The sequence below is a fragment of the Lepidochelys kempii genome, chromosome 25 (assembly GCF_965140285.1).
Source record: "Lepidochelys kempii isolate rLepKem1 chromosome 25, rLepKem1.hap1, whole genome shotgun sequence".
Lineage (NCBI taxonomy): Eukaryota > Metazoa > Chordata > Testudines > Cheloniidae > Lepidochelys > Lepidochelys kempii.
In genome coordinates, this window is record NC_136404.1 from 4,210,388 (window position 1) to 4,226,240 (window position 15,853).

General features: G+C 45.3%; 1 protein-coding gene across 4 annotated transcripts in view; it reads left to right on the forward strand.

The window, feature by feature from the left end:
* Positions 1-15,853, forward strand: part of RANBP3 (RAN binding protein 3) — a 175,977-nt gene that overhangs the window by 76,877 nt on the left and 83,247 nt on the right. For all 4 annotated transcript variants that reach the window (XM_073324306.2, XM_073324307.2, XM_073324311.2 and 1 more), the window contains one exon: positions 5,701-5,772. In XM_073324306.2, coding sequence (XP_073180407.1) covers positions 5,701-5,772 — 72 coding nt within the window. The remainder of the gene's footprint in view (positions 1-5,700; positions 5,773-15,853) is intronic.

Consider the following 15,853-nt stretch of genomic DNA (forward strand, 5'->3'; position numbering starts at 1 on the left):
GGGGAATGCAGATACAGTGATCTGCTCATCTCAGGACATCCTATATTGTAGTCATCAGAATAATGACATTAGGATTTCCCTGTCTTGTGCTGACCGGTATCACATCTTCTCCAAGACTGGACCTCCAAATCCAACAAGGCATGAGAAATTACAGATTATATCTGGGATGGAGAGCTCTAGCAGAGGGGATTCTTGGCCCAGAGTACTTGCTTATTGTTGGCTCAATGGGTATTTTATTATTGCTTTGAAGATAGGGAGTGTCCTGAATTCCTCAAAGTTGGAGTTAATTTGAATGGCTCTCCAGATCACCAATATTGTTAGCATTCAGAGAAGTCTGGTGTTTGTGTTACCTCTGTGTGGCTGGGGAAGCCAACTTTGATGTGTTTGCCATCAGTGTTCTTCACATTAAAAACTCTCTAACAGAATCAGAGGTTGCGAGGACTCCATGTTCCAGCAGTCCCAGGGTGGCCCAGATATGATATGATATGATATTCCAGCAGCCCCATGCTAATCCTGATAGGGATTTAGACTCAACCTGGCTTTTACCAAGATGAGTCTCTCAGCCGGGGTCTTGCATTCCATCCCAGTCAAACAGCCTGCTCCCAGGTGACGGGGTCCAAGACTTGAAACACCCTGGTGAGGTAGGGTGAAAAACTATTGATTATAGCAATGGTTTGTGAATCCACTTTGAGCCTCTGTTATCTAATGATCTTAGGGTTTGTTGCACGGGCAGTTATTTTCTGATTTTCTGATTCTTATTGATTTTAAACCTCACAAAAGGCAATTCATAATTGGACCAACCTGGTACCAAATACTTGCTAAGATAAGGTGGTGCATTTAAACTCTCATAAATACTTCCCTTAAGCATTGTCTACGTGAGTAAATTTACTGGTATAACTATACCAGTATAATTCTAGCACTGTAGCTGTGCTGATATAACATAACCCCCTGTGTGGACACACATTTTTTGAATGTGGAGTGCTTTTATTTAGTTTAGTTTTGTCTCTTGGGAAGTAATTTAAGCTAAGTTTCAACTCTTGGTAAGACAGTTGACTACTGTTATCAAAAAATGTGTTCTTTGAGTAGTTGTCCCTATGGGTGCTCCCCTCCAGCTGTGTGCGCACACCCATGCGCTTTTGATCACAGGTTTTTAGTAGCAGTGTTCAGGTGGTCTGTTCCTGTGCTGCGATCAAAGAGTGTATATGGGAGAATGGACATGTGCGATCACTCTAGTTCCTTCCTAACTGTCTGTGGCTAGCGATGGAGTGTTGTGGTGTCTGTTAGCTTTGAGTTCATCTAGCTTGCTTGTCTTTATTTTTTATTCTATTTTATTGTATGTATTCCCTGCACACGTTGGGTGCTTTTGGGTGGTTTCCCCATTTTGTTTTTGCAGTTGGGACCTCCTTTCTCCCCCCGAGACCTTGGCCTCTCTTTGTTGTCTTTTTTAGAGGAGCATGCCCAAAACTCCAGGCTTCAAACCCTGCCAGACCTTTAATAAGTCTTTTTCCCCTCAGTGACGAACATTCCAGCTGCCTCTACTGTCTCGGAGAGTCTCCCATTCCATCTGAGTGCAAGGTCTGCACTGGCTTTAAGAGCAGATCAAGGAAGCTGAAAGAAGACAGGCTCAAGTTACTGCTCGTGGAACATTCCTTGAGACCTGCTACTGCTTCAGGGCCCGAATACCCTCTTCTCACTCCCCACACCTAGTACATTGGCCTCAGACAATCTGGGTGCTCCAGCAACTTCTGTGGTTCCAGCTTCAATAAGCAGAGACCTGTGGATAGCTTCAGAGACCCTGACATCTTTTAAAAAAAACAAAACAAAGCAACCCCCCCCACCCCCCCAAGGTCCTCCAGTAGAGAGCCTAAGAAGAGGGAGAAGTTGCCCCAGAAGTTGGGACGCAAGGAAACCTAGTGTCTGGGTACGTATACTATCGAGGCTCCTATCCCCTCCAGTGCCGACCTCTCCATACCAGCAAAAAAGATGTCCAGTATTTCACGCACCCAGAAATCTCTCAGTAAGCAGCCCAGCTTGGCACTGATGCTGGTCTTCCAGACACAGAAACTCCTTGAGGAAGCCAGCTTCATCGCTGACCCTGGCCCCCACTTCTATGGGCCATGGGCATAAGGAACATACAGATTGCCCGGCCTTACCATCCCTGGTATCTTCAGCTGCATTGCAGCCAGCCACTCAGTGCCCTTCTTTGCCAGTGCTGACTAGATTCCTTGTGCAAGAGAACTTGCAAGTATCTGAAGAACCTGATTGCCCTCTACTGAGAGGTACCGAGAAGGATCTTCTGCTGGTACCGTCTCACCCTCTGATGACAACATAGCTACTGGGAATGATGCTTCTAGCGACTTGCCCCACGCTCGCACATGCTAGAAACTGTACGATCCCTTCTGGGACTTGGAGATCTCTGTCCAAGATTCCACTGTCTTTCCACTTGACACCCTCTTCCCCCGCCCCTCCTGAGATGTCTATGTCTGGTTAAGACATCTCTCAGGATCAGAATTATGGAGGCACAATGATCAGGTTGGGTTTCAGGAGATGGTGGGAATGGCAGCCAAGGTGGGGAAGCTCCTTCCATCTTCTTCTGACACTCAAACACTCTCACGGTAGCCAGATTTCCCTCCCCACCCTTCGCCAAGGTTTTCTTTTTGAGGACCCTGAAAGAGAACTCTCATTAATTTGTGAACAAATTAGGCCTAATTTCCAACCAAATTTTGGTTCATTGATTTCTGGTTTCACGCTTGTTCATGAAGCATGACTTTAACAGTCCTTGAATTTTAGTAGTAGGCCTTTTTGTTTAGACTAATTTAATCTTTGTCTTCATTTTTCACCTTTTCCCACCAACATGTGTTCTAGGTTATTTTGACATTTTGTGGACTTTCACTTTTCACACTTGCTCACAATTAGAGTAAATTTGTAGGCCCAATTATTGCAACAACAACCATAGGAACAGTTGCTCAAAGGAGAAGGCTAAGTTACTTACTTCTATGGCAATTAGAGTTCATAGAATCATAGAATATCAGGGTTGGAAGGGACCTCAGGAGGTCATCTAGTCCAACCCCCTGCTCAAAGCAGGACCAATCCCCAATTTTTGCCCCAGATCCCTAAATGGCCCCCTCAAGGATTGAACTCACAACCCGGGGTTTAGCAGGCCAATGCTCAAACCACTGAGGTATCCCTCCCCCCATTCTTTGAGATGTTTGTTCCTATGGGTACTCCACTACCTGCCTTCCTTCCCCTCTACTTCAGAGTCTTTGCCTCTGGCTGGATTTTGTGGTTTGAGAAGAAACTGGAGTGGCATTGGTTCCTTCCTCCCCTATGTGCCCTCAAATCAGAGCATAAAAATGTATAGGGTGCAGGTGCAGACCAAAAATCTCTGTTTGAAGGTGCATGGGTGCATGCGCATCTGGGGTGGAGCACTCAGAGGGACAAAATCTCTCTAAGAACTCCAGTTATTGTATAAGTAAGTAACCTCTCCTTTCATAGATGTCTAATTGCATCTCTCCATGGTATGAGCCATTATGTGTGGTACTGGGAGACTCCTGCTAGTCATAGGGTCTGCTCATTGCTTGCACTATCCGGAGTAGAGAATCTTTTGGCCAAAGTCAAGTCTGTGCTGCCCCAATCACGGAGATGACCGTGTGCTTTTATGTATGCTCTTCAAGCCACATCAGCTTGGCCTCAGTTTCTAGGATGAATTCCTTATCAGACTATCAATACAATGGTGATTGCTTTTCATTTGAGAAGATTCATTTTCTTCCATCATCTGGTGGTTTTGTTTCTTTAAGGATGTCCTAGATTTCAGAAGCCTGATACTAATGCTTCCACAGGGCACACATTTTATCTTAGCAATTGCCTTGCAATTGGTGTAGCTGTATGCACTTTTTACATAGACATGAGTAGGAGATCTCTTGAGCTACCTACTTGCCAAGACTTTGTCTAGACTAGAATAAAAGGTGTGACGTTAAAGGGTGTTTGCTACAATGTGCTAACAATTTGAAAAGTAGTATAGATAAGGCACGCTGCATACTAACCTGTTAGAGTTAAAGCCTAAAAGAGAGCCTAAGCTTCAGCTTGACCAGTTTAGCAAGTGTTAAAGTATTCGCTGCCTTTCCTACACTAGACTTTTCAAAAGTGTTGATTCTAATATGTTAGAATATTAAGCAAACATACCTTCCAATCCTAGTCTAGGTGGGACCCAACAGAGGAAATCCTGTATGTGGTATCTTTAAAGAAGTAGATATTACTCTTCTGTTGCCAGCCTTGGCATTTCCTAACTTTTGAGTGCTTGACTTTTAACATCTTTTCCAGTTTGAAATTCACGTTGATATATTCATAGCTTTTAAGGCTGGAAGTGACTATTGTGACCAATCAACTGTAACCTCCCAGAACACAGGCCATAGAACTTCCATTAAGTAATTTTTGTTTGAACTAGAGCATATCTTTTAGAAAAAACCTCCAATCTTGACTTAAAAATTCAGTGATGGAGAATCCACCACGACCCTTGGTAAATTGTTCCAGTGGTTAATTACTCTCACTGTTAAATGTACACCTTATTTCCAGTCTGAATTTTTGTAGCTTCTACTTCCAGCCATTGGCTCGTGTTAGACCTTTCTCTGTTAGATCGAAGAGCCCATTATCAAATATTTGTTCACCATGTAGGTACATATAGATTGGAATTAAGTCACCTCTTAGTCTTCTCTTTGTTAAGCGAAATAGATTGAGCTCCTGCAGTCTATCACTGTAAGGCATGTTTTTCAATCCTTTAATCATTCTTATGGCTCTTCTCTGAACCCTCTCCAATTTATCAACATCCTTCTTAAATTGTGGACACCAGAACTGTACACAGTATTCCAGCAGCAGTTGCACCAGAGCAAATACAGAGGTAAAACAACCTCTCTACTTCTGCTTGAGATTCCCATTTATGCGTCCAAGGATTGCATTAGCCGTTTTGGCCACAGTGTTGGACTGGGAGCTCCTGTTCAGCTGATTACCTACCATGACCCCCAAATCTTTTTCAGAGTCACTGCTTCCCAGGATTGAGGCCCCCATTGTGTAAGTATGGTCTACATTCTTTGTTCCTTGGTGTATACATTGACATTTAGCTGTATTAAAACACATATTGTTTGCTTGCGCCCAGTAGACCAAGTGATCCAGATTGCTCTGTATCAGTTACCTGTCCTCTTCATTATTTACCATTCACCCAATCTTTGTGTCATCTGCAAACTTTACCAGTGATGATTTTATATTTTCTTCCAGGTCATTGATAAAAATGTTAAACAGCTTAGACCCAGGAACCGATCATTCCAGGACCCCACTAGAAACACACCCACTCAAGCCAGTTTCTTAATCTGTTTAATGTGTGCTTTAAGTTTTATGTTCTAGTTTTTTAATCAAAGTGTCATTCAGTACCAAGTCAAATGCCTTTATAGAAGTCTAAGTATATACATAACACTATTACCTTTATCAACCAAATCTGTAATACCCTCACAAATATTGTTAGGATCTGTTTTCCATTAAACTTATGTTGATTGGCATTATTTATGTGTTACCCTTGTTTAATTCCTTATTTGAGTTCAGTATCAGCTGATCAATTATTATATTGAAGGGAGGGACTTTACAATGAGGGAAACTAACTTTCTTGTGTCCGTATGTGTGGTTTTTTCTTAGTAACTTTTTTCTTGACTACAGTAACAAAGAACAATGTCTTTATGCCATCAAGCTTCTGTGAACCTTCTGCAGGAAATTCTGACTCAGAACCAGGTGAGCTTCCTAATCTCTTTGCCTTTTTCAGCAAGTTGTTACGGTTTGCGCTTGTGATCTAGAGCAGGCTAATTAACATTTTAAAATTAAGCCCTTAGATGAAAGAATGTAAATTAGCTGCTAGAGCTCGTCTCCCCTCATAAGCAGATTGTTCTTATCAGTCATTCATAGAGGGTTTGTTTTCTGGAGCTTGTAGATATAAACTGTTTGTTTTCAGTTCCCACTTTGCAATCCATCTGAACTTCAGGTGAAGTGGAATGTCATTGTTTTGTACAATGGAAGGTGGTATGATTCAGGTTTTGTATCTGTTACCTTACTAGCTTAATAGCTTGTTGTCATGTCAGCTGTATACGGTTACAAATATAACATAACCCACAAATCATGCAAACATTTCATTACTGAAAAGAGAATCTAATTTAGCCTTATGTGAACTTTTAAAATGTCTTTAGAAGATGGTTTTAATTTCACGCCTTTCTTTTCAGTGCATCAGACAGTTACCACAGCCCCAGTTCTTTCCTCTGTTTGGAACAAGGGACTTTGCCCACTTTTGCAATAACTTACAGCATGTGCTATCTTTAGCACTTCCCCAGCTGTGAGTAGAAGTGTGTACACATGCCCCCAAACGGTCTTTGTGGTCCAGCACCATTCGAAATCACTCCCAATGAAGATTCTCAGACAAACACTACATTAAGATAGAGTTAAAATTGTGGTTACAGATTAGTAATTTTGACTAAAGGTTGTATTTTTTCCTAAACTAAGACCTATAAATTCAGAGTTAATGTTACACTTGTAAGAAAACATTTTAAGGTATAGCACATGTAAAATCTTAACTCTGTCCTTTCGTGACACCATTCAGTAACCATAAAATTATCATAGAATCATAGAATATCAGGGTTGGAAGGGACCTCAGGAGGTCATCTAGTCCAACCCCCTGCTCAAAAGCAGGACCCATCCCCAATTAAATCATCCCAGCCAGGGCTTTGTCAAGCCTGACCTTAAAAACTTCTAAGGAAGGAGATTATGATAATTTTTTAAGTGGGCATGGTCCTACATTAGATATAACTTGTGTTGAATTAGATTTTGTCTTCCACCTTCATGGTGTCACTACAGGACATTCTTCAAATTTAGCCTATGCAGAAGATTTCAGTGAGTTTTAACTATACAAGAAATTTGAGGAGATAGTGTTACTCTGTTACTTGAACCATTCGAGATGAGACAAGGGCCTTAGGTGCTAAATTTCTTAAAGAACTCATTTTAAAATAATCAGTTTTGATTTATCCACTAACAAATTTACTTACAAATTCTTAGTAAACTTATTCTGTACTCACAGTAAGTATTGGAGAAGATCAGTGTATTCTTCATTCATAACAGAGAAGTTGAATCCCTGCTTTAAATACAAAACTGAATCTTAACAATGGAACCCTCACTAGCTCCACCATAATAAAGAGCAGAATGAAACTCCTTAACACTGGTACCCAACTCAAAAGCCTAGGGTGACTTTTACAACCTCCATAATACCCACTGCCCCGTTAGCCTTATTGCTATGCTACTGTTTCTGTTGTACTTTCCTTCCCATTTGTCATACACAGTTTGCAGAATGGTGAAGTGCAAAATCACAACAAATTGATCATCATAAACATCCATGCTGCCTTACCCCCAACACCCATTTTGCATTTCTTCCCCTCAGAACACATACATTTGTATAATTCTCTGTTTGAGGAGAACTGGATTCTTCTTTGAGTTAATCTATTACAAATTCTGCTTGTGGTGACCAGCAAAGGTCCTTGCCATCTCTATTGTCAGGCACTGAGGGTCTGGAACTCAGGCCTGTGGAGTTGTCTAGTGGGAGATTTATGCACTGTGCTGCAGTCAGATGAAACTGCAGCTGATGCCCCACCACCAAATGTTATACCCACTGACTAGCAGATGACTGCTGATTGGACACCACTGGGTATAAAGCTTCCTGTTCCTGTCCCACCACTTGTTCGAGCAACAACTCACAAGATCTGATGCTGCCTAGAACCCAGAGGTCAACTCCCTGCCTCTTTGCTTGGCTCGTACTCCTTGTTCCTGGCTCCTGCTATCTTGCTTTGCTCCTTGTTCCTTTTATCATGTCTAGTTCCACACTCTTGCTACCATGCCCAACTTCTAGTTCCTGTTTCCTTGCCCTGACCACTGCTGCTGACTCCTCCTTTGACCCTAGGTGTGACTTCTGACTCCAATTCTGACTTAATTCTTGACATGGCTCTAAATTTGACCCTTGGTTTGACTTTGGACTCAGACTCTGGCTTTGATCTTCGGCATGACTCCCAGTTGCAGCCCTGACTCCACCCCTTGTTCTGACCATTAGGTCAGACTGTTCTGTCAGAGACTCTAACAGCTTGCTCAAATCCTCTTGGTCTCCTCCAGGACTCGCTGCTGAACCCTTGGACTAAGTATGGACACCTCCGAGGCACTTGCCCCACTGTTGCCTCAAGGGCCTGTGAGCCTGCAGGAGCAGATTGCACTTCTCTATAGGATGAAAACCAGAAACTGAGGGACCAAGCGCTACAGCTACAGATGAGAAATCGCTCCTTGCAGGAGCAAGCTACAGCACTTGGAGCGGCTGTGCATACCCGCTTGTCTGCCCTTATGATGCCAGCTTGGTTGACCAGCTGCAGAGTCCCTCTGCTGGAAATATATAATGATGCCTATGATAAGTTTCATGGGTTCCTTACCTAGTGCAGACTTCGTTTTAGGCTTCAGCCCGAGGAGTACGTCCCAATCAAGTAAATTGGGTCTAGTACTGAGCCTGCGTACTGGAATGGCTCTAGCATAGGTCTCTCCCCTTCTAGAACAGGATCACTCAATGTTGACCAATTGGGACTTATCTGTACAAGCGTTTGCTACTATTTTTCAATGACGCTCACAAAGCCTGCATGGCAGAGTCTGCTGTATGAAAGCTTTGGCAAACACTGGAGTCAGGTCCTTTTGTCACCCAGTTCTGATGTTTGGCCATAGATATTGCCTGGAACAAGGCTTCACTCCTGCAGCATTGTCTTCGCGAAGAAACCGCAACTGGAACATAAGAGGGTCCCACCTACCTTCTGCTCTTACCTAGGCTCAGTTCTCAAGCCCAAGCAGTCTCTGCCTCGTTTGAGCCCATTCACAGTAACACAGTACAGCACCGCCTATTCCCTGGTGAGTGAGAGCATAGAAAATGGGAGACCCTCTGCTTGTATTGTGGAGGAGCAGGGCATGTGCTGAGGTCCCTTCCAACAGGGCATGTGCTGAGGTCCCTTCCAACAGGGCATGTGCTGAGGTCCCTTATATTCTATGATTCTATGTAGTATCTCCACTGTTAAGTGTTGTGGAATGTTACTGTTCTTGGAGCTCCAATATCAGCTGCTCTAGCAGATAGTGCAGCATGTTAATTCAGAAGACCTTGATGTTCCTCATAGAGAACGACCACAGGCTCGGTTCAGTGGTGAAGGCACTCAGCCAGGTTTATTGTTGCCGAAGCATGGTATTAGTGCCCTGACTGGTTACGGGTGTACTAACACATGCATGACCGCGACAATGGTACCTTTTACTCAAGTTAAAACTTCTAAAGGCCACAATCACTTTTCCATAGGTGTTTTACATTTTCCTATAGAATCTAATAGAAAATGTTATCCCTGCGATAGGTTTTTAGATTTTTAATAGGTTATCCCTGCGATAGGTTTTTAATTTCTCAAGGTGCTTGATCTAATTCCCATTGAAGTCAATAGGAATCTTTGGCAAGGCCTACTCTACACACTTAGGGTATGTTTATACTACAAAATTAGGTCGAATTTATAGAAGTAGATTTTTTAGGAAGCTATTTTATACAGTCAGTTGTGTGTATCCCCCACTAAGCGCATTCAGTCGGTGGAGCGCGTCCACAGTACCGTGGCTAGTGTTGACTTTCGGAGCGTTGCACTGTGGGTAGCTATCCCACAGTTCCTGCAGTTTCAGCCACCCATTGGAATTCTAGGTTAAGCTCCCAATGCCTGATGGGGCAAAACATTGTCACGGGTGGTTTTGGGTACATGTTGTCAGTCGCCCCTCCCTCCTTAAAAGCAACAGCAGACAATCGTTTCGTACCTTTTTTCCGTGCGGACGCCATACTGCTCTCAGCAGACTGTGCAGTAGGACTGCTAACCGTCATCACTGAACCACCGCTTCTGCTGCAGCTCTTCTCTCCTGCTCTTGTCTTGATAGCGAATTTCTCCATGTTGGCTGTCATGGGCTCCTACTTCCGCTGCAACTCTGCTCTCATGAATCCATCTCGCAGGTCCTCTCGTAGTTCTCTATAAATATCTATTCTTGTGGCATCCGTCGTCAGCCACCGCTTCCGCTGCAACTCTGCTCTCCTGCAGATGCCATACCATGGCAAGCATGGAGCCCGCTCAGATCACCGCAGCAGTTATGAGCATTGTAAACACCTCGCGCATTATCCTGCAGTATGTTCATAACCAGAACCTGAAAAAGCAGGCGAGGAGGTGATGGCAGCACAGTGACAAGAGTGATGAGGACATGGACACAGACTTCTCTCAAAGTACAGGCCCTGGCAATTTGGACATCCTGGTGGCAATGGGGCAGGCTCATGCTGTGGAACGCCGATTCTGGGCCCAGGAAGCAAGCCCAGACTGGTGGGACCGCATAGTGTTGCAGGTCTGGGATGATTCCCAGTGGCTGCGAAACTTTTGCATGCATAAGGGCACTTTCATGGAACTTTGTGACTTGCTTTCCCCTGCCATGAAGCGCCAGAATACCAAGATGAGAGCAGCCCTCACAGTTCACAAGTGAGTGGCGATAGCCCCGTGGAAGCTTGCAACGTCAGACAGCTACTGGTCAGTTGGGTATCAATTTGGAGTGGGCAAATCTACTGTGTGGGCTGCTGTGATCCAAGTAGCCAACGCAATCACTGAGCTGCTGCTATCGAGGGTAGTGACTCTGGGAGATGTGCAGGTCATAGTGGATGGCTATGCCGCAATGGGATTCCCTAACTGTGGTGGGGCGACAGACGGAACGCATATCCCTATCTTGGGACCGGACCACCTTGGCAGCCAGTACATAAACCGAAAGGGGTACTTATTGAATGCCAGCCTTCTGTTGGTTGGGCAGTCCTCTGGGGTGGAATGATTGGGTGCCTGGAGTGCGCCACCCTCCCCCTTCGCTGCAGTGGCGGTCTGTGCTCCTGGTGCCTTTCCTGCAGCTCAGCCATATGCCAGAGCATATCAGTTTGATCCTGCAGTAGCCTCAGCATTGCATCCTGCCTCCTCTCATCATGCTGCCACCACGTATCATCTTGCTCCTGCCACCCCTCCTCTCGCAAGTGCCTCCTGTCCTCGCATGCATTTTGTGCTTTCCTGGACTCTGACATTGCTTGCCTCCACGCATTCTGCTGAGCTCTTTCAGTGAGGGAGGACTGCATGAGCTCAAAGAACATTTCATCACGAGTGCGTTTTTTTTTTTTGCCTTCTTATCTGCGCTAGCTTCTGGGATGGAGATGATCATAGAATCATAGAATATCAGGGTTGGAAGGGACCCCAGAAGGTCATCTAGTCCAACCCCCTGCTCAAAGCAGGACCAATTCCCAGTTAAATCATCCCAGCCAGGGCTTTGTCAAGCCTGACCTTAAAAACCTCTAAGGAAGGAGATTCTACCACCTCCCTAGGTAACGCATTCCAGTGTTTCACCACCCTCTTAGTGAAAAAGTTTTTCCTAATATCCAATCTAAACCTCCCCCACTGCAACTTGAGACCATTACTCCTCGTTCTGTCATCTGCTACCATTGAGAACAGTCTAGAGCCATCCTCTTTGGAACCCCCTTTCAGGTAGTTGAAAGCAGCTATCAAATCCCTCCTCATTCTTCTCTTCTGCAGGCTAAACAATCCCAGCTCCCTCAGCCTCTCCTCATAACTCATGTGTTCCAGTCCCCTAATCATTTTTGTTGCCCTTCGCTGGACTCTCTCCAATTTATCCACATCCTTCTTGAAGTGTGGGGCCCAAAACTGGACACAGTACTCCAGATGAGGCCTCACCAATGTCGAATAGAGGGGAACGATCACGTCCCTCGATCTGCTCGCTATGCCCCTACTTATACATCCCAAAATGCCATTGGCTTTCTTGGCAACAAGGGCACACTGCTGACTCATATCCAGCTTCTCATCCACTGTCACCCCTAGGTCCTTTTCTGCAGAACTGCTGCCTAGCCATTCGGTCCCTAGTCTGTAGCTGTGCATTGGGTTCTTCCGTCCTAAGTGCAGGACCCTGCACTTATCCTTATTGAACCTCATCAGATTCCTTTTGGCCCAATCTTCCAATTGGTCTAGGTCCTTCTGTATCCTATCCCTCCCCTCCAGCGTATCTACCACTCCTCCCAGTTTAGTATCATCTGCAAATTTGCTGAGAGTGCAATCCACACCATCCTCCAGATCATTTATGAAGATATTGAATAAAACCGGCCCCAGGACCGACCCTTGGGGCACTCCACTTGATACCGGCTGCCAACTAGACATGGAGCCATTGATCACTACCCGTTGAGCCCGACAATTTAGCCAGCTTTCTACCCACCTTATAGTGCATTCATCCAGCCCATACTTCCTTAACTTGCTGACAAGAATACTATGGGAGACCGTGTCAAAAGCTTTGCTAAAGTCAAGAAACAATACATCCACTGCTTTCCCTTCATCCACAGAACCAGTAATCTCATCATAAAAGGCGATTAGATTAGTCAGGCATGACCTTCCCTTGGTGAATCCATGCTGGCTGTTCCTGATCACTTTCCTCTCATGCAAGTGCTTCAGGATTGATTCTTGATGATAGGGGGAGCATTGAAACGTTTGCGGGAGGAGAAAAGGGAGCGTAGTATTTAAAAAGACATTGTCGAGAACAATGGGTAGACTCTTTCACGGTGAACCAAGCTGTTAACATTACATAGCACGTGTGCTTTCAGTACAAGGTGTCCCCCCCGTCACCCCCCCCTCCAATTCTCTGGGATGATCGCTTCACCTCTTCCCCCACCACGTGGCTAACAGCAGGGATGATTTCTTTTCAGCCACAGGCAAGTAGCCCAGCAGGAACGGCCACCTCGGAATGTCCCCTTAATAAAATTCCCCTATTTCAACCAGGTGGCTATGAATGATATCTTTCTCCTGAGGATAACACAGAGAGATAAAGAACAGATGTTGCTTGAATGTCAGCAAACACTGGGACCATATGCTGCCATGCTTTTTTATGCAATGATTCCAGACTACGTGCTACTGGCCTGCCGTGGTAAAGAAGGGTTTCTTCAGGTATGTTGGCAAGAAGAAGAAAGCCAAGGAATGTGTGGGCCCCTTACTGAATGAGGGAGGCAACCTAGTGACAGAGGATGTGGAAAAAGCTAATGTACTCAATGCTTTTTTTGCCTCTGTTTTCACTAACAAGGTCAGCTCCCAGACTGCTGCGCTGGGCATCACAACATGGGGAACAGATGGCCAGCCCTCTGTGGAGAAAGAGGTGGTTAGGGACTACTTAGAAAAGCTGGACGTGCACAAGTCCATGGGGCCGGACGAGTTGCATCCGAGAGTGCTGAAGGAATTGGCGGCTGTGATTGCAGAGCCATTGGCCATTATCTTTGAAAACTCGTGGCGAACGGGGGAAGTCCCGGATGACTGGAAAAAGGCTAATGTAGTGCCAATCTTTAAAAAAGGGAAGGAGGAGGATCCTGGGAACTACAGGCCAGTCAGCCTCACTTCAGTCCCTGGAAAAATCATGGAGAAGGTCCTCAAAGAATCAATCCTGAAGCACTTGCATGAGAGGAAAGTGATCAGGAACAGCCAGCATGGATTCACCAAGGGAAGGTCATGCCTGACTAATCTAATTGCCTTTTATGATGAGATTACTGGTTCTGTGGATGAAGGGAAAGCAGTGGATGTATTGTTTCTTGACTTTAGCGAAGCTTTTAACATGGTCTCCCACAGTATTCTTGTCAGCAAGTTAAGGAAGTATGGGCTGGATGAATGCACTACAAGGTGGGTAGAAAGCTGGCTAGATTGTCGGGCTCAACGGGTAGTGATCAATGGCTCCATATCTAGTTGGCAGCCGGTATCAAGTGGAGTACCCCAGGGGTCGGTCCTGGGGCCAGTTTTGAATAAATGATCTGGAGGATGGTGTGGATTGCACTCTCAGCAAATTTGCGGATGATACTAAACTGGGAGGAGTGGTAGATACGCTGGAGGGGAGGGTTAGGATACAGAAAGACCTAGACAAATTGGAGGATTGGGCCAAAAGAAATCTGATGAGGTTCAATAAGGATAAGTGCAGGGTCCTGCACTTAGGACGGAAGAACCCAATGCACAGCTACAGACTAGGGACCGAATGGCTAGGCAGCAGTTCTGCGGAAAAGGACCTAGGGGTGACAGTGGACGAGAAGCTGGATATGAGTCAGCAGTGTGCCCTTGTTGCCAAGAAGGCCAATGGCATTTTGGGATGTATAAGTAGGGGCATAGTGAGTTGATCGAGGGACGTGATCGTCCCCCTCTATTCGACATTGGTGAGGCCTCATCTGGAGTACTGTGTCCAGTTTTGGGCCCCACACTTCAAGAAGGATGTGGATAAATTGGAGAGAGTCCAGCGAAGGGCAACAAAAATGATTAGGGGTCTGGAACACATGAGTTATGAGGAGAGGCTGAGGGAGCTGGGATTGTTTAGCCTGCAGAAGAGAAGAATGAGGGGGGATTTGATAGCTGCTTTCAACTACCTGAAAGGGGGTTCCAAAGAGGATGGCTCTAGACTGTTCTCAATGGTAGCAGATGACAGAACAAGGAGTAATGGTCTCAAGTTGCAGTGGGGGAGGTTTAGATTGGATATTAGGAAAAACTTTTTCACTAAGAGGGTGGTGAAACACTGGAATGCGTTACCTAGGGAGGTGGTAGAATCTCCTTCCTTAGAGGTTTTTAAGGTCAGACTTGACAAAGCCCTGGCTGGGATGATTTAACTGGGAATTGGTCCTGCTTTGAGCAGGGGGTTGGACTAGATGACCTTCTGGGGTCCCTTCCAACCCTGATATTCTATGATTAAGTGTCCTACCATGGAAGACAGAATAAGGCTGCACTCCCCAGAAACCTTTTGCAAATGCTTTGGGAGTACCTCCAGGAGAGCTTCATTGAGATGTCCCTGGAGGATTTCCGCTCCATCACCAGACACGTTAACAGACTTTTCCAATAGCTGTACTGGCCGCGAATGCCAGGGCAAATTAATCATTAAACATGCTTGCTTTTAAACCATGTATAATATTTACAAAGGTACACTCACCAGAGGTCCCTTCTCTGCCTTCAAGATCCGGGAGCCCGCCTTGGGAGGGTATTGGCTCCAGGGTGATAAACAGTTCCTGGCTGTTGGGGAGAATGGTTTCATCCTTCTCCTCATCATCATCTTCCTCATCCCCAAATTCCTCATGCTTTTGCATGAGACTCCCTGTTTCAGGAGTCCACGTACAGGGGTGGGGTAGTGGTAGGATCACCACCTAGAATTTCATGCAGCTCATCATAGAAGTGGCATGTCTGGGGGTCTGACCTGGAGCAGCCGTTTGCCTCTTTGGATTTTTGGTAGACTTGCCTGAGCTCCTTAAGTTTCATGTGGCACTGCTGCGGGTCCCTGTTATTGCCTCTGTCCTTCATGTCCTTGGAGATATTTTCATTTCGTCTTTTGGAACGGAGTTCTGGTAGCGCGGATTCGTCTCCCCATACTGCAGTCCTATCCAGTACCTCCCATTCAGTTCATGCTGGAGCTCTTTTGCAATTCTGGGACTGCATGGTCACCTGTGCTGATGACCTCGCCATGCTGGCCAAACAGGAAATGAAATTCAAAAGTTCCTGGTGCTTTTCCTGTATACCTGGCTAGTGCATCTGAGTTAAGTGCTGTCCAGAGCGGTCACAATGGAGCCTGTTATACGACAAGGCTCCTATGTTTCGTCAAGGAGTATCAGATGTGAAACAGCATGCAGGGATTTAAAAAGCCAACTCAAATCAAGAATTCCTCGTACACAAGCATTCAGGTCTTGAGCAGTCCAGGTAAACCATGCATGTTACAA